Source organism: Scyliorhinus torazame, chromosome 1 (genome assembly GCF_047496885.1).
Source record: "Scyliorhinus torazame isolate Kashiwa2021f chromosome 1, sScyTor2.1, whole genome shotgun sequence".
In the NCBI taxonomy this organism is placed as follows: Eukaryota; Metazoa; Chordata; class Chondrichthyes; order Carcharhiniformes; family Scyliorhinidae; genus Scyliorhinus; species Scyliorhinus torazame.
The window spans coordinates 58225171-58249009 of NC_092707.1; the positions used below are offsets into that span (position 1 = coordinate 58225171).

The 23839-nt window shown below is 48.6% G+C and overlaps 1 protein-coding gene across 1 annotated transcript in view; it reads left to right on the forward strand.

The window, feature by feature from the left end:
* cfap251 (cilia and flagella associated protein 251) overlaps positions 1-23839 on the forward strand; it is a 276809-nt gene that overhangs the window by 213147 nt on the left and 39823 nt on the right. The window contains exon 18 of the mRNA XM_072495300.1: positions 18842-18932. Coding sequence (XP_072351401.1) covers positions 18842-18932 — 91 coding nt within the window. The remainder of the gene's footprint in view (positions 1-18841; positions 18933-23839) is intronic.

The following is a 23839-nucleotide window of genomic DNA, read 5'->3' on the forward strand; positions in this document are numbered from 1 at the left end:
CGGGATTCACGGCAGCCCCCGGCGATTCTCCAACCCGGCGGGGGGTCGGAGAATGACGCCCCTTGTCTTGTTGGGGCCAGTTGCAGACTTTCAACTTGAACTTAACTTTATTTTCAAGTTAAAAAAGATTAAATTACTTTTTTAGAAAGGTAAAAAAGATCTTGTCTTGTTGGGACCAGTTGTAGACTTTCAAGTCTTTCTTGACAATCAGTTTTCTTTAACTTTGGATCTTCTGCTCATTTCTGCTGGGTTGCTCGGTCTTCCGATGTTGCTTTCCCATCACCGAGTAAGGTTCTCTCTCTCTCTGAGTTCTCTCTGAGTTCTGGTAGTTCCTGCTCTGGTCTCTGGGTTTATATTCTCTTTCTAACAATTATTACGTTTTTATGGCTCTATCATAAAGTAACCTTTATTTCACTTGGATTATAAAAAGCATCTTTGATCTAAACATTCTAAGTTGACCTCACCTCTCGGGTCTGTTTATATTGTGTCCTCTGTGATGTTCAAAAATGCTTTGATTTCAATAGACGTGTGAATTTTGATCCCTGTCATTTCTATAGTTTTATTTTCAAATTGTGTCCCCAGCTCATAATTTTGACTTTGATTTTGGCTTTAAATTATATTTCTCGTAGACTGATAGTCTCCAATTTTCTTTTAATTTACCTGATGTCAGCAGAGCTTCACATCTATATATTTGTCCCCCTAGTCATTCTTTTCTATCTGCTGATTTTACTTCAATGAAGGTGTGAATCATGGCTTTTAGCGTAAGGCTAAAAATCCACTTGTTATAACTTGAAAGGTTTACTCTTATCACCTAACTCAACTGAAACCCTCATCCATGCTTTTCCAGATGCTTACTAAGATGGTTAATTTCAATGAAGGTGTGAGCCATTGTTTTTAGCTTCATACAAAAATCCTGTTTGTTTGCTAAGCCTGTTTGGAAGAAGGAATGTGCATTTTATAATCCTGCTCTTTGCAGCTGCTGTTAACCCTTGGTGGGATCTTTCCCTGTATCCTCTCATGTTTCTCTCAGACCAGATATTGCCAGACTTCCATGTTTCAAATGACACATCTTTCCATATTTTCAATTACACCCTGTCTTGACATTTGAAACATAACTATATCTTTTGGTCAATTATCCCCCCATCTAATTGTACTGACCATCATATATCCCCTATCTTTGTCATTTGTATGCACATGTTGTGATTTTAAATTGTACACGGAAATCAATTTGTAAATTTATCCATCTCACAGACGAGTGTCGATAGACTCGTTCTTCGTTCTTCCCTCAAGTCCAATTACCTTGAACCATAGCTGCAGCTGCTCAGGAAGGTAACTTAATAGTTATATCCATGTGTTCTACTACCTCCAAAGCATTTTATTTCCTTGGGGTAGCAGCACCGTAGAAGCTTCCTCATGTCCCTTAGAAACAGCACACAATTCAGTCCATCAGTACCCAAAAGGATCATTTGTCCATCACCAGCTGTTTAGTGTCCCATTTCTCCATCATCCAAACTGCTTTCCGTGTCTCATTGGAATGGTAAATTATGATATCATGACCCACCCACTGATTCCCTTGCTTTATTAATTGAGAAGGTTCAATCGATCCTGCTTCTATCCCTGACTTTTCCCCATTAATGTCCAACATTGGCCTGAACAATGTATGTCTACCAGCCCCTGGTGTACATGAGAGAATATCTCGTTCTGTGGGAATGAGAGAGACTCGCGGTTGGTGTGTTGCCTCCCAGGTGCCAGGGTCCGTGATGTCTCAGATCGTGTTTTTGGGATCCTTAAGGGGGAGGTGGAGCAGCCCCAAGTCATGGTCACATAGGCACTAACGACATAGGTAGGAAAAGAGATAGGGATGTAAGGCAGGAATTCAGGGAACTAGCGTGGAATCGTAGAGCTAGAACAAACAGAGTTATTATCTCTGGGTTGTTACCCGTGCCACGTGCTCGCGAGATGAGGAATAGGGAGAGAGAGCAGTTGAATATGTGGCTACAGAGATGGTGCAGGAGGGAGGGTTTCAGATACCTGGATAATTGGGGCTCATTCTGGGGTAGGTGGGACCTCTACAAACGGGATGGTCTACACCTAGACCAGAGGGGTACCAATATCCTGGGGGGAAATTTGCTAATGCTCTTCGGGAGGGTTTAAACTAATTCAGCAGGGGGTTGGGAACCTGAATTGTAGCTCCAGTATACAGGAGGTTGAGAGTAGTGAGGTCATGAGTAAGGTTTCAAGGTTGCAGGAGTGTACCGGCAGGCAGGAATGTGGTTTAAAGTGTGTCTACTTCAATGCCAGGAGCATCCGGAATAAGGTGGGTGAACTTGCAGCATGGGTTGGTACCTGGGACTTCGATGTTGTGGCCATTTCGGAGACATGGATAGAGCAGGGACAGGAATGGTTGTTGCAGGTTCCAGGGTTTAGATATTTCAGTAAGCTCAGGGAAGGTGGTAAAAGAGGGGGGACGGGTGGCATTGTTAGTCAAGGACAGTATTACGATGGCAGAAAGGACGTTTGATGAGGACTCGTCTACTGAGGTAGTATGGGCTGAGGTTAGAAACAGGAAAGGAGAGGTCACCCTGTTGGGAGTTTACTATAGGCCTCCGAAAAGTTCCAGAGATGTAGAGGAAAGGATTGCAAAGATGATTCTGGATAGGAGCGAAAGTAACAGGGTAGTTGTTATGGGGGATTTAACTTTCCAAATATTAACTGGAAACGCTATAGTTCGAGTACTTTAGATGGGTCCGTTTTTGTCCAATGTGTGCAGGTGGGTTTCCTGACACAGTATGTAGATAGGCCAACAAGAGGCGAGGCCTCATTGGATTTGGTACTGGGTAATGAACCAGGACAGATGTTAGATTTGGAGGTAGGTGAGCACTTTGGTGATAGTGACCACAATTCGGTTACCTTTACTTTAGCGATGGAAAGGGATAGGTATATACACCAGGGCAAGAGTTATAGCTGGGGGAAAGGCAATTATGATGCGATGAGGCAAGACTTAGGATGCATAGGATGGGGAAGGAAACTGCAGGGGATGGGCACAATTGAAATGTGGAGCTTGTTCAAGGAACAGCTACTGCAGGTCCTTGATAAGTATGTACCTGTCAGGCAGGGAGGAAGTGGTCGAGCGAGGGAACCGTGGTTTACTAAAGTAGTTGAATCACTTGTCAAGAGAAAGAAGGAGGCTTATGTAAAGATGAGACGTGAAGGTTCAGTTAGGGCGCTCGAGAGTTAAAGTTAGCTAGGAAGGACCTAAAGAGAGAGCTAAGAAGAGCCAGGAGGGGACATGAGAAGTCTTTGGCAGGTAGGATCAAGGCTAACCCTAAAGCTTTCTATAGGTATGTCAGGAATAAAAGAATGACTAGGGTAAGAGTAGGGCCAGTCAAGGACAGTAGTGGGAAGTTGTGCGTGGAATCCAAGGAGATAGGAGAGGTGCTAAATGAATATTTTTTGTCAGTATTCACACAGGAAAAAGGCAATGTTGTCGAGGAGAATACTGAGATACAGGCTACTAGACTAGAAGGGCTTGAGGTTCATAAGGAGGAGGTGTTAGCAATTCTGGAAAGTGTGAAAATAGATAAGTCCCCTGGGCCGGATGGGATTTATCCTAGGATTCTCTGGGAAGCTAGGGAGGAGATTGCTGAGCCTTTGGCTTTGATCTTTATGTCATCATTGTCTACAGGAATACTGCCAGAAGACTGGAGGATAGCAAATGTTGACCCCTTGTTCAAGAAGGGGAGTAGAGACAACCCCAGTAACTATAGACCAGTGAGCCTTACTCTGTTGTGGGCAAAGTCTTGGAAAGGTTTATAAGAGATAGGATTTATAATCATCTAGAAAGGAATAATTTGATTAGGGATAGTCAACACGGTTTTGTGAAGGGTAGGTCGTGCCTCACAAACCTTATTGAGTTCTTTGAGAAGGTGACCAAACAGGTGGACGAGGGTAAAGCAGTTGATGTGGTGTATATGGATTTCAGTAAAGCGTTTGATAAGGTTCCCCACGGTAGGCTATTGCAGAAAATACGGAGGCATGGGATTCAGGGTGATTTAGCAGTTTGGATCAGAAATTGGCTAGCTGTAAGAAGACAGAGGGTGGTGGTTGATGGGAAATGTTCAGCCTGGAGTTCAGTTACTAGTGGTGTACCACAAGGATCTGTTTTGGGGCCACTGCTGTTTTTCATTTTTATAAATGACCTGGAGGAGCGCGTAGAAGGATGGGTGAGTAAATTTGCAGATGACACTAAAGTCGATGGAGTTGTGGACCGTGCGGAAGGATGTTGCAAGTTACAGAGGGACATAGATAAGCTGCAGAGCTGGGCTGTGAGGTGGCAAATGGAGTTTAATGCAGAAAAGTGTGAGGTGATTCATTTTGGAAGGAGTAACAGAAATACAGAGTACTTGGCTAATGGTAAGATTCTTGGTAATGTGGATGAGCAGAGAGATCTCGGTGTCCATGTACATAGATCCCTGAAAGTTGCCACCCAGGTTGAAAGGGTTGTTAAGGAGCATGTGGTGTGTTAGTTTTTATTGGTAGAGGGATTGAGTTTCGTAGCCATGAGGTCATGTTGCAGCTGTACAAAACTCTGGTGCGGCCGCATTTGGAGTATTGCGTGCAGTTCTGGTCGCCACATTATAGGAAGGATGTGGAAGCATTGGAAAAGGTGCAGAGGAGATTTACCAGGATGTTGCCTGGTATGGAGGGAAGATCTTATGAGGAAAGGCTGAGGGACTTAAGGCTGTTTTTGTTGGAGAGAAGGTTAAGAGGTGACTTAATTGAGGCATACAAGATGATCAGAGGATTAGATAGGGTGGACAGTGAGAGCCTTTTTCCTCGGATGGTGATGGCTAGCACGAGGGGACATAGCTTTAAATTGAGGGGAGGTAAATATAGGACAGATGTCAGAGGTAGGTTCTTTACTCAGAGAGTAGTAAGGGTGTGGAATGCCCTGCCTGCAACAGTAGTGGACTCGCCAACATTAAGGGCATTTAAATGGTCATTGGATAAACATATGGATGATAAGGGAATAGTGTAGATGGGCTTTAGATTGGTCTCACAGGTCGGCACAACATTGAGGGCCGAAGGGCCTGTACTGCGCTGTATTCTATATTCTGACAAATTTCCTTCAAATCCCTTTCGTCCGTTATCATTTCCCTTACCACATGAAAGTGTATATTTTCCATTACAACATTTGCAACATAATATGCCAACAGTATTCGCAAAACCACATCGAACTATCACTTTTTCTTCTTCCAAGTAAATTCTCCCTATTGTTAAATACACAGTAAATACAAAAAATTAAGTCTTATCTTGTGTGTTACAACTTTACATATTTGCAACCATTATCACAATTTCAACACTAAAAGATAAAGTACAATATCGACACATCCCTTCGTGGCTTCGGGACCAATACTTATTACATACAACATATGGCGTGTTAACGACATCAATATTATTTGTAATGTTCTGTGCAGTTAAATCAAGAAAACACACTAAACTACCACTATTCCCCCTCTATTAAAACATTCACACAGTTTAGACATGCTGATCAAGTTCTTGAACGGCACACATACCCCGTGGAGCCCACAGATCATCCATTAGCTGATGTCCAGTTAAAGATGTATGACCGGAGGTTTCATTACTCAGTAATAATTTGATATTTTGATTTGTTTCTAACCCGTAAGGTTTTTCCTCCGGGCTCTGTCATTTAATTCCCTCAAATATGTAGCCAATTGTATCATTAGTTTTCCCCAATACTGTCTAAAACATTCTTCTCTGGAGTGTAGTTCTCTTCCTTCATGCAAACTGGTTTGTCTATTATATATATTTTGTTTTCCATCTGAAAAATCAAATGAACAGGTCAAGGGTGGAGAGGGCCCTATTCTTTAATTTATACTTTCTATTTTGGATACTCCAGAAGTGCCCTCTCCAGGACTTCCGGATTTCTTTTGTCACCATTTCTTTCCTTTCTCTTTTTGAACTGGTTTATCTTCCTTATCATTGATGTACATCATACCATTAGGGTCTATTTAGCCTCTTCCATCTGTCATTACACCCCTGAGTGAGATTCGAAGAATCTCAAACTCCTCCTCTTTTGCTCACTCAGTGATCAAATCAGGTTGAAACCTTACCCCGATACATTCCGGGTATTGCCACTGCATTTACTTTAATTTCTTTATTTTGATTATGACCGGATTTTTATGAATGGTAAGTTCTGAACATGACATTTTAACTTCATCATCTGTCCGATCAATGCTGCAAACAGTGTTTAGTTCACTGTCTTCCCACCAATCGGGTCATATGTTTTAATTGTGATACAATTTCTTTTGCTCGAGACACCATGCTTCTCTAATTCAATTGTATGTTTACCCAGATTCTGAATGATCTTGTCTCTACCCGTCACGGCCTCACTGATTACTTTTCCTGTGGTTTTATGAAATGAAAATGAAATGAAATGAAATAAAATGAAATGAAAATCGCTTATTGTCACGAGTAGGCTTCAATGAAGTTACTGTGAAAAGCCCCTAGTCGCCACATTCCAGCGCCTGTTCGGGGAGGCTGGTACGGGAAGTAGTCGGCAGTTTTAGTCGGCAGTTTCACCCACACTTCCTCTCCTACTTGGTAACTGCCTGTTACTCTCTGATCCTCTTGTCCCTGGGAGACAGAGGTTCCAAGGTTACTATTAAGATCAAACACCATTCTCTCAATGTCTTTATCCCACCTTTTATCGTTCTGATTTTTAATTATCCAATCCTTAACTTTTCATACAGCACGATAGCATTGTGGATAGCACAATTGCTTCACAGCTCCAGGGTCCCAGGTTCGATTCCGGCTTGGGTCACTGTCTGTGCGGAGTCTGCACATCCTCCCCGTGTGTGCGTGGGTTTCCTCCAGGTGCTCCGGTTTCCTCCCACAGTCCAAAGATGTGCAGGTTAGGTGGATTGGCCATGATAAATTGCCCTTAGTGTCCAAAATTGCCCTTAGTGGTGGGTGGGGTTACTGAGTTATGGGGATAGGGTGGAGGTGTTGACCTTGGGTAGGGTGCTCTTTCCAAGAGCCGGTGCAGACTCGATGGGCCGAATGGCCTCCTTCTGCACTGCACTGTAAATTCTATGATGATAATCTCTCAACCATTACGTTCAGGCGCATATTTCACAGCCCAATTGATTGTTTTTCCTCTGTCTGCACAGAAGTTAATAACTGTTATTTCTAAAGTGTGATGCATTATCCATTCTAAGTGATTTTAGTCTACCTTTCGAGGTCATCATTTCTGCTAACACCCTTGCGGTAGTGGCCCCATTTGCTTTACAGGTGGGTCTAAGGTCAATTTCTCCCATACAACTGTCAGCTTTTACCAAAAAGTACAGATTACCTCTGCTGATTTGAGGAAAAAGCGGTCCTGCATAATCCAATGACCATTCCTCCATTGGTTTCTCAGTTTTTATACTCCCGTAAGTTTTATTCCCTTTCTGGCCTCCACAGGCCGCACATAGTTCACAATCTTGTCTAATTGCCGTTAAGTGTTTCCTCCAGTATGCTATCTTAAGTCCTAGCTTTCCCATTTCTCTCGCCACCACGGTAGTACTTCCATGTCCTGTAGCTTCATGTATCTGTCTGATAATTGTTCGATGCTCCGCTGTTGTGTTCCCAATGTTTCCTAGAACGAACATTCAAAGTCTGGCTAGCTCATCCACTTCCTGATTGCCTTTACACAGTTCAGTTGTCCCATTTGTGTGTGCTTTCTGATGAATTGTTTGGATATTCATATCTGCCAAAATCTCATCTATCTTTTCCCACTGCTCTTTCTGTTCTAGTTGCTTATGTTTGCCGTTAGTCCAACCATTAAGTTTCCAGAATGCCAGCTCCTTCTCCGAGCCCTGCTGGACGTAAAAGCTGTCTGTTACTATGGTTACTTCCTGCTGGTGTCGCTGCTGGCATTCCTTTAGCCCTTGCAATACTCCTTCTACCTTTGCAGCCTGCGCTGATCCTACAATGACTCCCTGTTTCTCTACTACCTTCTCTCCTGAATGTTTTAAAATAAATGCCCATCTAGCTTGCTCCTTGTCTTCCTTGACTTTACTACCATAAGTATACAACACCCACGCATTTACCAACTCTGGATTGCTAACCGGTTTCTGTCCCTTTTTTATGTCACGAACAAACATTAAGTCCGGGTTTAAGAGAATGGTTTCCCATCTCTCCCACCTTGCCGTGTTTTCACCTTGCTGACAAACTTGTCTCTTGGTTAACTCCTTCAAAGCCAAGAATTCAGATGTAACATAAATCTTTTTACCAGCTGACAAATTTTCAATTTCTGCTATTCTCTTTGTTATGGCCGCTAGACACTTCTCGAGGTCTGAAAACTTTTGTTCAGCCCTTGACCAATTTCCTGACAAATGTTTGATAGGTGTCTGTGTACTATGATTAGCGAGCACCATACCATAGCCATTTGCGTACAGATCTAATTTAATGCTCAAATCGTCCTCCTCAGGTTTCTCCTCTAACGGCCCTGATGGTGCTACAGCTGTTTTTAACTGATCTAAACACCGCTGTGCCTCGCTGGTCCACCTAAAATCCCCTTTCAAGGTTTCATAAATGGGTTTAGCATAAAGACTAAAGTCTTTTACCACTGGTCTCAAATACCCCCAAATTCCCATGATTTTCTGGACCCCGTTTCGTGAAACGGGCACTGTGATCTTAGCAACTTTCTCTCTCATCCCAACACTGGCTTCCCTGCCTGCTTTTGACACTGAATAGCCTAGATAGTCGACTTCGCTCCTACCAATCTGACATTTCTTCAACCCTATTTTAAATCCTGCTTCACTAAGTGTTTTAATAATTTTGGTCACTCTTTCTACATGTGTTCCCTGATCGTCATCTCCAATTAATAAATCATCAATATATACTAAAGCCAAATCATCTTTAATCAATTCTCTTACAATTGCCTGAAAGGGGTTTGGGGAATTAACATATCCCTGTGGCAGCCTACAGTATACGTAATGCTTTGTGCCAAAGGTAAATGCTGTCTTTTCCCTGCTGTCTGGGTCTAATGGAACACTCCAAAATCTGTTTGCTAAATTGATACTAGTTAAGTATGTATTGCCTGCCACCTTCTCTAATGTAGCTTGCGGATTTATCAAATACCGTTTATCCTTTTTAGTGACCTTGTTTAAAGCCTTATAATTTGTTACCATTCTAAATGTACCATCAGGCTTGCTGAATGCTTGAAGTGGGCTATTTGTCGAAGCATATGTGACTTCCTGAACAATTCCCTGCTGTTCTAACTCTTTGATCGTTATCTCCAGCTCGCATTTGGCTCCTCGGGTTAAAGGATATTGCGTCTGGGGCCTGTGCTGGCCTCCCTGTATTGTGTGTTGAAATTGTGTACTGATTAACCCCGTGTCATTCTTTCCTATAACTAGGTTTGCTCCCACTAACACCTCCTCTATTTTTTGCCATGCCTCGTCACTCAAAATACTTTTCTCCTTCTGTTTCCTTATTTCCTCCATGTTGTCAATTAGTTTTAATAACCTAATCTTCCGGGTATTTATCTTGATTAAATCTTTCCCTGCCACTAACTGTATCTGTTTTCCTCCTTGGTGCAGGATTTAAAAAAATTCCATCTGTCCCTTTTCACTTCTGCTTTCACGTAGCGCACTCATTTGCAGCCCCACTGTTTTATCAGTGCTATCTGATTTTAACACTGATTCCTCATCTTCCTCCAGTTCTAACGTCGCATTGTTTTGCAACTGTTTTCTGTACTCTTTTGCCAGTTTTGACAAATTTTGTATTCACTAGGAATTTGAGTTATTTCTTTCATATTGTCTTGATCAAAAATTTTTACCAATCTAGAATATATCTTGCCCACTTGAGCAGCCGCTTGCTTCTGCTTGGGTTCGAACAAAATCAGTGAATCAGCTTTTCTTTCAAATGCAAATTTACACAATGCTGTAATATCCCGATCTGGGGCGCGATTCTCCGACCCCCCACCGGGTCGGAGAATCGCCGGGGGGCTGACGTGAATCCCGCCCCCGCCGTGGCCCGAATTCTCCGCTACCAGAGGTTCGGCGGGGGCGGGAATCGCGCCGCGACGGTCGGCGGGAATCGCGCCGGTCGGCGGGCCCACCCCCGGCGATTCTCCGGCCTGCGATGGGCCGAAGTCCCGCCGCTGTCAACCTTCTCCAGCCGGCGTGCATTAAACCACCTTGTGAACGGCGGGACAAGGCAGCGCGGGCGGGCACCGGGGTCCTGGGGGGGGGGGGGCGTGAGCCTATCTGGCCCCGGGGGGTGCCCCCACGGTGGCCTGGCCTACGATCGGGGCCCACCGATCCGCGGGCGGGCCTGTGCCGTGGGGGCACTCTTTTTCTTCCACCTTCGCCATGGTCTTCACTATGGCAGAGACGGAAGAGACCCCCTCCCCAGCGGCTGCTGATGTCATCCCCGCGCATGCGCAGCCCGGCGAAGTCCTTTCGGCGCCGGCTGGCGTGGCGCCCCCGATCTCTATTCTGCAGTGCTCTAGGCACCCTGACAAAGAATGATATGTCTCCTTCCTGATAAATTGTTTTCTCCCAAGAATTCCTCTGCTCTTTTAATTCTCTCCACTTCTGTTCCATTGCTCTATCTCTCTCACCCATATTCCATGGCAAGAGGATCATCCTAATTGCCATTTTTCGGATTTTTGAACTGTTTTAGTTATAACTGTGACTGGCGGTCCCTTTCAGTCTAGACCTGAAATTAAGGGATAAGTACCCGTCGTGGACAGTTATCGCAAAGGCACCTAAGCACTATCCTCCTGTGTTCGTTTTGCTTGGTCCCCAAAGTTTTCTAGGCGTCCCTGTTGCTCCAGGTTCTATCCTCACAATCTGCCTGACTCCAAGGAGGATTTAATTCTGGCCTACTTCTACCAGTTGGATGCAGGACACTCGGTACTAGTTACTAAGCAGTCCTGCAGACTTGTACCCAGGGTTAGTATCTTCCAGTCTACTAACTCTCGCACCCAACTGAGTCTCAAGTCCCCCCCGATCCTACAGAATCCTTCTAAGTCAATCACCCATGATTTTTCAAACTAACTCGGCCGGTATAGTTTGTTCGCCTAGAAACTTCTATCTTTCTTAGGCGTTCTCGCTCAACTAGAAACCTCCCTTTCTAGCCTCACCTAGACCCAGAGATTTCCAATATTCTAGGCGGCCCCACTCAGCTAGAAACTTCCAATATTCTAGCCCTCCATGCTGGGTGCCATGGAGTAATTTACCCTGATCCGCTGGGTCTTGATGCCCCACAAACTTTCAACTTTCAAAATGAACCACGTTTGGGCGCCATGTAGTTTTTACCTCACCACTATTCTTAGAATTTCCCCCATACCAGAAAAGGGTCAATATATTCTAACTGGTGAGCAGGGATTCAAACTCCCTGACTCCTATGCAGACTTAAGCGGGTGCTATTCAGGTCAAACTAATGTTCCAAGTTATCCCCCGGCATAGCCCGTATCTTCATAGAAGAATTTTACTTACCACCTAGTAGCTTACCTGCAGGTCCGGCTTGCTAAGTAAAGTAAAATAAACTTTCAAACTGGTAATAATAACTACTCTTTCAGGTTATCAACTTGAACTTAACTTTATTTTCAAGTTAAAAAAGATTAAATTACTTTTTTGGAAAGGTAAAAAGATCTTGTCTTGTTGGGACCAGTTGTAGACTTTCAAGTCTTTCTTGACAATCAGTTTTCTTTAACTTTGGATCTTCTGCTCATTTCTGCTGGGTTGCTCGGTCTTCCGATGTTGCTTTCCCATCACCGAGTAAGGTTCTCTCTCTCTCTGAGTTCTCTCTGAGTTCTGGTAGTTTCTGCTCTGGTCTCTGGGTTTATATTCTCTTTCTAACAGTTATTAAGTTTTTATGGCTTTATCATAAAGTAATCTTTATTTCACTGGGATTATAAAAAGTATCTTTGATCTAAACATTCTAATACAACTAAGTATTCATTTTGAGTTGACCTCACCTCTCGGGTCTGTTTATATTGTGTCCCCTGTGATGTTCAAAAATGCTTTGATTTCAATAGACGTGTGAATTTTGATCCCTGTCATTTCTATAGTTTTATTTTCAAATTGTGTCCCCAGCTCATAATTTTGACTTTGATTTTGGCTTTAAATTATATTTCTCGTAGACTGATGGTCTCCAATTTTCTTTTAATTTACCTGATGTCAGCAGAGCTTCACATCTATATATTTGTCCCCCTAGTCATTCTTTTCTATCTGCTGATTTTACTTCAATGAAGGTGTGAATCATGGCTTTAAGCGTAATGCTAAAAATCCACTTGTTATAACTTGAAAGGTTTACATTTGTCACCTAACTCAACTGAAACCCTCATCCATGCTTTTCCAGATGCTTACTAAGATGGTTAATTTCAATGAAGGTGTGAGCCATTGTTTTTAGCTTCATACAAAAATCCTGTTTGTTTGCTAAGCCTGTTTGGAAGGAGGAATGTGCATTTTATAATCCTGCTCTTTGCAGCTGCTGTTAACCCTTCGTGGGATCTTTCCCTGTATCCTCTCATGTTTCTCTCAGACCAGGGGCGAGATTCTCCGACCACCCACCGGGACGGAGAATCGCCGTGGGCCGTCGTGAATTCTGCCCCCGCCGCCCGCCGAATTCTCCGAAGGGAGAAAAGTCGGCGGAGCGTCAATCGCACCGCACGCTTCGGAGAATAGCACGGGTGGGCGCGAGGCAATGGATTTCGGGGCTGCCGATATTCTCCTGTCCGGATGGTCCGAAGTCCCATGGTCACGTCGGCGTAAATCAAAACACCTATCAATCGGCGTCAACCAGTGCTCAAGGTTGACGCCGACCAGCGTGGAGGTGGGTGACGGCCTGGGGGGCTGGCCGCTGGAGAGGTGATGGCGTGGCCGCAGTCTGTATGTGTTGAGGAGAGGTGTGTGAAGGGTTGTGTGTGTGTGTGTGCGGCAGGGGGGGTGGTTAGAGTGGGCTGGGCTCCGGGGGAGTGCCGGGAGGGGGGGGGGGGGGGTGAGTGCCGGGGACGGGAGGATGACTGCCAGGGAGGGGGACAGGGGGGGTCCGTGCCGGGGAGGGGGACGGGGGTCCGTGCTGGGGAGAGGGACGGGGGACGGGGTCCGTGCCGGGGAGGGGGACGGGGACGGGGGGTCCGTGCCGTGGAGGGGGACGGGGTCCGTGCCGGGGAGGGGGGCGGGGGGTCCGTGCCGGGGAGGGGGACGGGGGGGTCCATGCCAGGGAGGGGGACGGGGACGGGGGGTGTCCGTGCCGGGGAGGGGGACGGGGAGGGTCCGTGCCGGGGAGGGGGCAGGGGGGTCCATCCCGGGGAGGGGGACGGGGTCCGTGCCGGGACGGGGGTCCGTGCCGGGGAGGGGGACGGGGGGGGATGACGGGGGGGTCCGTGCCGGGGAGGGGGACGTCCATGCTGGGGAGGGGGACGGGGTCCGTGCCGGGGAGGAGGACGGGGGGTCCGTGCTGGGGAGAGGGGTCTGTGCCGGGGAGGGGGACAGGGGACACGGGGTCCGTGCCGGGGAGTGGGGGGGTCCGTGCCTGGGAGGGGGACGGGGGGGGGGGGGTCGTGCCGGGGAGGGGGGGTGCGAGGGCAAGTGAGTTGGTCCACCTGGCCAGGGGCCAGCCTCCAACAGTCGGACCCATGCGGTCCATGCTACCTGGCTGGGGGGGAGGAGGGGGTATGGGCAATGATGACATGTCGTCGTCCCCTCCTCCCCCCCCCCCAGCCCCCCCCGCCCCCCCGCACAGGCCGTCATGTTTTCCGGTCAGCCAGCGATGATGGCCGCCGTGGCGGCAGCCGCTAATGTCCATGTTGCCCTGGATGAGGAGGAGGATGAGGAGCGTACCAGAGAGGCGGCGCAGGCTGCCGCAGAGGGGCAGGCGGCAGCCGCCCAGGCTGGAGGGACACCTGACCGACAGGACGAGGAGGGGGATGAGGACGTCGCGGCCCCACGGCAACGGAGGCACCCGAGGACGCCCCGTATGTACCGGCCCCGGCTGTCATACCAGGACCTCATGGACCGGGAATGCAGGAGGAGACTCCGGATGAGCCGGGAAACTGTGGCACACATCTGCCACCTGCTGGCACACCTGTCACCGCGTGGCACTGGCGGGGGACACCCTCTCCCCGTGTCCGTCAAGGTTACGGTGGCCCTGAACCTTTATGCAACGGGGTCATTCCAGGCACCAAGTGGGGATCTGTCCGGCATATCGCAGACATCGGTGCACCGGTGCATCCGTGCAGTGACAGACGCCCTATATGCCATTGCACACCGCTACATCCGCTTCCCTGTGGACCGGGCCAGCCAAGATGCCCGGGCCGTGGACTTCTCTGCCGTGGCCGGGTTCCCCATGGTCCAGGGCGCGATTGATGGGATGCATGTCGCCGTGCGGCCACCTGCAGATAACAGGGCCGTGAATAGGATGGGGACCTATTCGATGAACATACAGGTGGTCTGCGACCACCGCATGATGATCCTGCACGTCTGCGCCCGTTACCCAGGCAGTGTACGCGACTCATTCGTGTTGTCGCGGTCATACATCCCCGGCATGTACGAAGGACGCCATCCACGGCTGAGGGGCTGGTTGCTGGGCGACGGGGCTACCCATTGCGATCGTGGCTGATGAAGCCTATACGGAGGCCACGCAATGAGGCGGAGAACCGCTACAATGATGCCCAGGTATCGACAAGGGGAGTGATAGAGAGGTGCTTTGGCGTGCTGAAGATGTGTTTCAGGTGCCTGCACCTCTCTGGGGGCGCCCTCCAGTATGGGTCAGATAGGGTCGGCCGCATCATTGTGGTGTGCTGCGTCCTGCACAATATAGCCCAGCAGAGGGGCGATGTGCCGCAGGCAGAGGACGGCGGAGTGGAGGAGCAGCAGGAAGAGGCGCAGTCCTCCCCAGATGAGGGGGATGGGGGCAATGGCCAGGGCAGACGGGCTAGACACGGGCGGGTGGCTGTCCACCGTTACCGGATGGGCCAGCGGGCACGGGACAGGCTGATAGACGCCCGCTTCACTGACTAGATGGGCGTGAGAATCGGGTAGTATGGCCACAGACCGCACACCATGGCAACACCCGACCACCCACACCCCCCACCCATCCATCCACCCAGCACCCTCACCCCCCTCTCCAACTCCACCCACCCCACCCGCATGCACACCCCCCCCCCATTGCCGATCCACCTGCGGCACAACGGTCGGGCTCACACAGTTGCCGGTGGACGCATGTCTATTGCAGGCCATGGAGGATGATGACAACCCGCTCTGCGATGAGCTCCTGGCTCCACATCGTTGGACTATGTCTGACCCATGGCCACAGTACCACCATCCACCCGGACCATCCCTGCATGCGGCTGTGACACTGCAGCGCACGGTCCCGTCCTCTGCCCGGGGGGATGTTGATGGCGGCCCAGGGGGAAGGGGGCAGACTCACCTGGGGCTGAGGTAAGACCACCCCTCACACACGCACTTGCGCTCAACGTACATGACACCCCCGCACGCTTTGGACAGAGCACAAAGGCAGCTTCTGTAGGTGTAACATTGCCTTTAATAACGAAAGGAGTTCATGCACGTGCCCTAGCCCCTAAAACTCATCAGTGCCCTGCACCCGTGCCAACTTACTCAGTGTCTAATTGTTTGGCCTTACGGGCCCTTTGACTACGCCTAGGTGGTTCCCCAGACGGTACAGCAGAACTGGAGGTGGACTCCTGTGATTCCTGCCCTCTGACACTGGATCCCTTTGGCGGCCGTTTCCTGGGGCGTCCTGGCCTAGATGGGCCAGGCTGCGGTCCGGGCGACTGGGATGGCGAGCTGCCAGCCTGTCCTGCCCGTGGCCCACCCGATGCACCTGGGACGGAAGGGGGGGAGCCCGAGTTGTTGAGATGTTCTGGGACCTCCCCTACAATGGGACCCGGAACAGACCCCAGCACCTCCTCCTCCCTCGGGGTGCCCGATGGCCCCCAGGCCTCTACATGGGTGGGGGATGCAAACGGACTGGCCATCCGACGCCCCCCCGACATCTGGCGCTGCCAGTCCTGGAGGCCTGTGCTGGTATCGACAAGGGTCTGCAGGTTTGCAGCCATGGAGCTCAGGGAGTTGGCAATCCCTGTCTGTGACTGTGCGACGCCAGCCAATGGCGCCGATGCCCTCAGCGGTGGCCTGCTGAGACTGGGCCATGGCCTGCTGAGACTGGGCCATGGCGTTGAGCGCCTCTGCCATCTGCCGCTGGCTCATGGCCTCCTGTGAGAGGGCAGCCATGTCCTGGGCCACAGACGCCGCCTGCACGGAAAGCCCCAGGCCTCGCAAACCGCTCCCCATGTCTGACACCGTCGCACCCATTGTCTCCACCGCGGACGCCACCCGTGCGGTGTCGGCCTGGGTGGCACGCATGACCGGCATCACTGCCTGCTCCTGGACGCTGGTGGACTCCTCCACCTGCGACTGCAGCCGCCGCAAGCTGGCCGTCACCCTCTTCGCTCGTCTCAGGTTCGGTGGTTGCATCGGATCTATGTGTGGGTGTGGTAACTCCAGGAACCCGGGATCCATCTGGGCGGCAGATGTTCGCTTGCGTCGGGCTGCCCTCCGACTGCTCGGCCCCTCTGCTGCTCCTACCTCCACCTGCTGTACCGGGACGGCTGTGTTGTGCGCACCAGTGAGTGTACCAGACGCCTCATCACTAAAGTGCCCAACCGAGGTGAGCGTCTCTTCGATGGTGGAGGGTGTTGGTGACAGCAGTGGCGTTGTGTCGTGCGCATCGTCCGACTCTGAGTCCATGGCACTTTGGGGTGGCGGTTCGTCTCCGCCCATCCAATCTGTGTCACTGTCCGGTATTTCAGTTTCCTGGGTAGGGGTGTCCTGGGTTGTGGTTTCGTGGCTCGGCTGTGACGGGGGCCTGTGGCTGCCCCTCTCGTTGCTGGGTGGCACACGCCTGCGTCGCTGCACCCGCATGAGACGGGGGCGCCGTCTCCCTGTTGCTCCAGGTCTCTCCGTCTCCCGTGGTCTCCGAGGGGCATCGTGCGGGCGTCACATGCCAGAGGGTCCGGGTCTCTCCGTCTCCAGTGCTCTCCGAGGGGCATCGTGCGGGCGTCACATGCCAGAGGGTCCGGGTCTCTCCGTCTCCAGTTCTCTCCGAGGGGCATCGTGCGGGCGTCGCATGCCAGAGGGTCCGGGTCTCTCCGTCTCCAGTGGTCTCCGAGGGGCATCGTGCGGGTGGTCTGCATCTGCGGGGATGGGTGCCCCGACGTTTGCTCCTGAGATACACAATGAAGCATGCATGGTTAGACACGCAGGCAGTGATCAGGTGATATGGGGGAGGGGGGATATGGGGGAGAGGGGATATGGGGGAGGGGGAATATGGGGGAGGGGCTGTCGGTGGCTCACTTGCTGGTGGCCCCCGACCTCTGCATCAGCAACCTCCCGGTCCTCAGGTCCGCCAGCCAGTTCCGGGGCCCTTCCCTCATGTTCGGTCAGTGGCCTCTCAGCTGGGCCTCCTCCAGTCCTCACATGCTCCCTGGTGTTGTGTGCGCACTTCTCCTGTGGGGGGTGGTGGCAGGGGTAAAAGGCAACAGTGTTAGACAGGTATATGAATGCACGCCATCGGTTGCGCGTGTATTGCAGAGGTTAAGGTTAGGGCTGGATTCACTTGGGGAAATGGGGGAAGGCGGATATGGGGGAGGGGGAATATGGGGAGGGGGGATATGGGGAAGGGGGGGTATGGGGGAGAGGGGATATGGGGGAGGGAGGATATGGGGAAGGGGGATATGGGGGATATGGATATCGGGCGGGGGGGGGGGGGGCGGCTCACCCTGGCTGCTCTGACGAGGTCGTTCACCTTCTTGTGGCACTGGGTGCCTGTCCGTGGTGTCAGGGCCACAGCGCTGACGGCCTCTGCCACCTCCCTCCACAGACGCCGGCTGTGGCGTGGGGCGACTCTGCGGCCGTGTCCGGGATACAGGGCCTCCCTCCTCTGCTCCACTGCATCCAGGAGCACCTCAATATCGCGTGACTGGAACCTCGGGGCTGAGCGGCCATCCGGTCGGGTCTTCTGGTCGGTGGGGGGAGCAGCGCGTCTTATGAGCCGTCACGCCGTGCGGCGTGCATGACGCCGCACGGCGTGAACCACGTGAGCCAGCGCGGATAGTGACACGTCGCTGCTAGCCCATTCCGGGCCGGAGACTTAGCGACGTTTGGGGCGGCGTGATGCAGGTGGGATTTGCGCCGTTTTTGGCGCCGGTCGGCGGACATCGCGCCGATAACGGAGAATTTCGCCCCAGATATTGCCAGACTTCCATGTTTCAAATGACACATCTTTCCATATTTCCAATTACAACCCCCACAACCCAAAGATGTGCAACCCAAAGAGAGGAAAAACCACCAGGAATGTTTATTTTTGAGGCCACTAACTACCTTTATTATAATTAAATATACTGTCGCTACTGTCTTATTATAATGTGTCTCATTAGAATGGTGAATACGGTAGCACAGTTGCTTCACAGTGCCAGGGACCCAGGTTCGATTGGTTACTGTTGATTGGTTACGGTTTGGGTTACTGTCTGTGCAGATACTGCACGTTCTCCCTGTATCCGCATGGGTTTCTTCTGAGTGCTCCTGTTTCCTCCCACAAGTCATGAAAGACGTGCTTTCGGTGAATTGGAGATTCTGAATTGACCCTCAGTATATCCGAACAGGCGCCGTAGTGTGGCGACTTGGGGATTTGACAGTAACTTCATTGCAATGTTAATGTAAGCCTACTTGTGACACTAATAAAGATTATTATTATTAAATGTAGAGTTGAGAAACAAATGACTTATTTTCTGATATTAAAGAGCACACGAGACAGTAACTACACTTGGAGGAGAGGATTTGATCCCATTTTATGGTTTATTGGAAGGTGGGAGAGATGGAGAATTATTTAAGGTAATGATATTTCTGGATATCTCTAGATTTATTTAATTAGTGTAATGGGCAATTTACACCTATAATGTTCTTGCCATTTTCACTGTTTTGTATACTGATAATTAAAATAAGAATTTTACATTTCTTTCAAATTCTAATAATGAAATAATTTATAAATGCTGTAATGTGTAAAGGACAAATTGTGTTACTCAGCTTTCTTACTAATCTACATATTTAATGAGACAAGTAAAGAACCAAAAGATGGGATTGGAGGAGGTTTAAATGGGAATAACAGAATCACCACCTAAGGCTCCTGTCCCAAAATGGGGTAAAACTTGAGGTCTGAGGAAAGGTATAGTATCAGGAAGGTATTTTCCCCAGGGATCAGTGTTACGATCGCTGGTTTTCTTAATCCAAATTAATGACCTAGGGTGGGTGGTTCGTCAAGTCCTGCCGAAAGTCAATGGACATTTGACTGGGCCAGCGAATCTCCCATGGCGAGTCCCACCATGACAGGGCCAGAAAATGCCAGCCCTAGACTTGGGGTACAGGGCACAATTTCAAAATTTGCATCTTTTGTTTCTTTGTTTGTCCCATTATCATTTCTTTTTATCTTCCATATTAATCCTCTTTGTCATTTATTCTCTCCTGCCCTCCACATTGATGTTCCTGTTTGTTCTGTTCTTCCGTCCCCCTCTCCTTTTGCTGAAAAATTGTTATATCACAAGGCATTCCCCATTCTTATGAAAGTTTACTGACCTGAAACATTGGGTGGGATTTAATGCATCCCCAGAGACTGACTGGGAGCTGTGTATTCAGGCAGGAAGGTTGAGACCCCTGTTGCTGACTGCCACCAATTAAGTCCTGGGCCAAGGATGGTCGCGGAAGGCCTTCTTGCCCAGTGACCACTTATGGGCCAAAGCCAGCTGCTACTGGTATTCAACCAGTGGGCCATGGGGGGCCCACTGTCCGTGTAGAGTTTGCACATTCTCACCGTGTCTGCATGGGTCTCACCCCCACAACCCAAAGATGTACAGAGTAGGTGGATTGGCCACATTAAATTGACACTTGATTGGAAAAATAAAATAAAAAATTAAAGTCACCCAGCCATGCTGCGGCACATGGTGGTGCCACCTACCTCCACCATCACACCGGTCCTCAATTCTGGCTAACCTGACACCCTGAATGTTTCAACTAATGGGCAGGGCTCCAAATCCACATTTAAAGTTGCCAATATGGTGATTTAAAAAAGGCCCCCAAAAACCCACCAACTTGGGGCAGGACCGGAACATGTGTCCATGGTTCGCAGGCCCTCTCGAGCACGGCTCACACCTATCCTCAACCCGCTCGAAAAAATGACTCATTGTGGTCTTGGTGAGAAGTGCCCAAAACACCGTGAGTTGTATCAAACTTAACCTCGTACAGGATGACGTAGCAATCACACTACAGACTCACTCCATACCTCCTGCTCCAAAATAGGATTCAGCTCCTCCTCCCACCTAGTCTTCACCTCCTCCACTGAGACCTGCTCCTCCATGATCCGACCGTATATCCCGAACATGCTGCCCTCCTCCAACCCCACACAGGAAACAACCCTTTCCAGCAAAGTGGACAGCGGTGCCTCTGGGAATGTCGAAACAGCTCGCCGGACCCAATCACGCACCTGAAAGTACCTGAACATATCCACCCCACCAAGGCTGCCCTCTCCCTCAGCTCCTCCCAGTCAGCAAACCCTCCAAAAATAAATCCTTCATCCACCATTCCGTAAACCTAACATCAGCCCCATTTGGGGCATACATGTTGATTAGCACCACTGTCTTCCCCTCCAGTGTACCTGCAACCATCACATAATGACCCTCCCAGTCCACCACCATCGTCCCCGCCAGAAAGCAAACCCAAGGAGGGCAAGAATAAATGGTTCTTACAAACAGGACCTAATAGCGAAGTCGTGGAAAGTTTAAAATGCTGACAAAATTGTTTCCATATTTTTAAGGTAGAAATCACAATGGGGTTTGATGTGTATGTAGAAAGGGCAAAGGGTAGCTGGGCACAAATTAAGGCAGGAAGAAAGGATGAGCAGGAGTGTGCTTCCATAAGACACCAGTTTCAACTTGGATCATGACAGCATAGTAAAATCTTTTGAAATATAGTACAGTAGATGAGGAAGAGCTAGTCCATCTACCCGTCTCCCTCTTTAAGGTATCCTCTACAGGCTCTAGTTCTGGCTGCCCAGACAAAGGTTGATATCAGCTTGTTAACCAAAACATTAATTATTTTGGTAGAAAAATCAGGAGACATTGGAAAAGAAACAAGAATCTAGGCAAAATGTTCAATTTTATGGATTAGCTGGCAGAATAAGCAAAGAGGCAAACTAGCCCAGCGCTGTAAATGCACCTTAATTTTGGTTACCAGTGTAGCCATCTGGGATGGCCACGTCCCAATTACAAAATGGACTCTTGCAAAGAATGCAGGGAAAATTGGACAATACTGAGAAACAAGCAGGTGCAAGGTCTGTCTGTTGATTAGAGCCTTGGCTCTCAGACAGGACAGAAACTGCTAAGCCATCTACATACTAATGAGCCATCTCCGGGGACAAAAAGGAAACATTTAGATAAACAATGTTAAGGCAGACACCCCGGCGCCAGAGGAGACTCAAACAAAGCAAACCAACGGCCACCTAGGACACACCCAGCAACCAGGGAACCCACCCCTCTATTGGAGGAAGATCGATAAGAATGATTGGGAAAAGGCCCAATTAATTGAGGCCAAGTTCAAGGCCTGCCCAAAAGCGCGCGAAGCCCTTTTAGGTATAAAAGGTATTCCCCAAGAGAGAATCCTTCTTCTTTGGCCTTGGCTCTCAGCGAAGAGAGAGACCAGCCGAGCAGCTATGCCAGACCAAGTAAGTTCCAAGTCAACGTACGCTATGAGATAGACGCTCCTAGTTTCTATCCTGTAAACAGCTCAACCCAGCAGCCTCAGAACCGAGCAACGGCCATTGTTCCTCTGACTGAGTGGGCACCCGAAGCTAAGTATAGGCTTTAGTAATAGTGATAGTTTAGTTTGTAGATTTTATGCATCTGTAGATTTGACTGTGTAAATAAATGAGCATTGCTTTTGAACTTACTAACTGGTGTGTCGAGTCTTTGATCAGTATTTGGTTCTGAACCTTGTGGCAGGCTTGTAAGATTTGTTCTCTGAAGAGTCGCAAGTGAGTGTATAATGTTTACACCTAGCGAAAACCAGCACCAGATGTACAAAATGGCAAAGCTCTTGGGGGGATTTGTTAGGCACTAGAGTTCATTGGGAAATACACACTTTTGTTGATATTCAATTCATAGCCAGGTAAAAGGGTTAATGATATATAATAGGTCATCAGCAAATAAGGACACACAGCGCTGCACACTGTGGTATTAATATAAATGAAGGCAATGCAAGAGTTAATGAAATGTATACAGACAGCCAATAGAGGGCGCTAGTCCTATAAGTATATAAGGGATGGGGCTAAGCTTTGTGAGAGAAGAAGAGAAGAAGAACAGAAGAGTCAGAAAGAAGGTAGTGAGGCATGAGAGAGAGCAGTTGTGTACTTGAGAGTTTAGCAGTTGGAGATAGCATAGTTTACTATAGAAACATTCTACTTTAGGAATGTGAATGAATCATAGTAAGTAGTGTAATAAATTTATAGTATTGTTTGTTAACAAAGCTTGTTGTTCTTTTTTCAACACTACGCATTCACGCCATCCGGGTAATGCAAAACAGAGAACAACACATGCCAACAGGAGTGGCAATAGTAAAGTACCATGTTCAACCATGGTACCAGGACTGGCTAAAGTAGATTTGTAAGGTTTAGGGAGAAAGAAAGAATCTCCGTTCGAAAAAAAAACGTGCAAGAAAAAATCTCAACCAGACTCCAAGAGCAACAATCATAGAATTTACAGTGCAGGAGGCCATTCGGCCCATCGATTCAGCACTGGCCCTTGGAAAGAGCACCCCACTTAAGCCCACACCTCCACCCCAAGCCTGTAACCCAGTAACCCCACCTAACCTTTTTGGACACTAAGTGCAATTTATCATGGCCAATCCACCTAACCTGCGCATCTTTGGGCTGTGGGAGGAAACCGGAGCACCCGGAGGAAACCTATACAGACACAGGGAGAACATGCAGACTGCGCACAGACAGTGACCCAAGCCGGGTATCGAACCTGGGAACCTGGAGCTGTGAAGCAACTATGTTAACCGTGCTGCCCAAGTTTCAGTCAGTTTCAATAGACTCCGCTGTTTATACTTGCAAGCATTTGATTTGCTAGTTGGGGCTAATGTGAATGTTTGGCTGAGTGTCAAAAGCTCCAGAACCATTTGCCTCAGCAGGAGGCTGTGTTCGCAGTTTTAGTGATAGTTTTGTGCGGCTATTAAAGGGTTGTCTGTCTTTGATATGGTAAATGAATAAGTGTTTGTGGTTACAACAGATTGACCACGTGAGGGGAATAACAATTTTTGAATGCTTTTTTTATTTTGTTCTAAAACACTTAAATGACAGTTCTATCAGATTGTTAAAAGTTAAACAAGAATTTGAACAATGCCTCTCCGCCTTAAATCTCAAAGTGGTCAGTGAAAAGCGAACGATTGTGCTGTTACTAAATTGGGCTGGACCACGGGCTATAGAATTGTATTATTCATTCTGTTTGAGAATGAAGTTAAAAAAAATAAATTTGATGTGGTCATGGAAAATTTTTAAAATTATTGTGAGCTTAAAAGAAATGAAAAGCTCAGTAAACAACTGTAAAAGCAACAAAAAGAAATGCTAGAAGATCCTAGTAATATATCCCCTGCGAGCAAAGAATCTAAAAATAGAAGTGCTTAAATGTTGAATCGGCAAAATAAAAGTAATCTTGCCTCCGTTGAAGCTGCAACAAAAAATTCATCATGCTGAA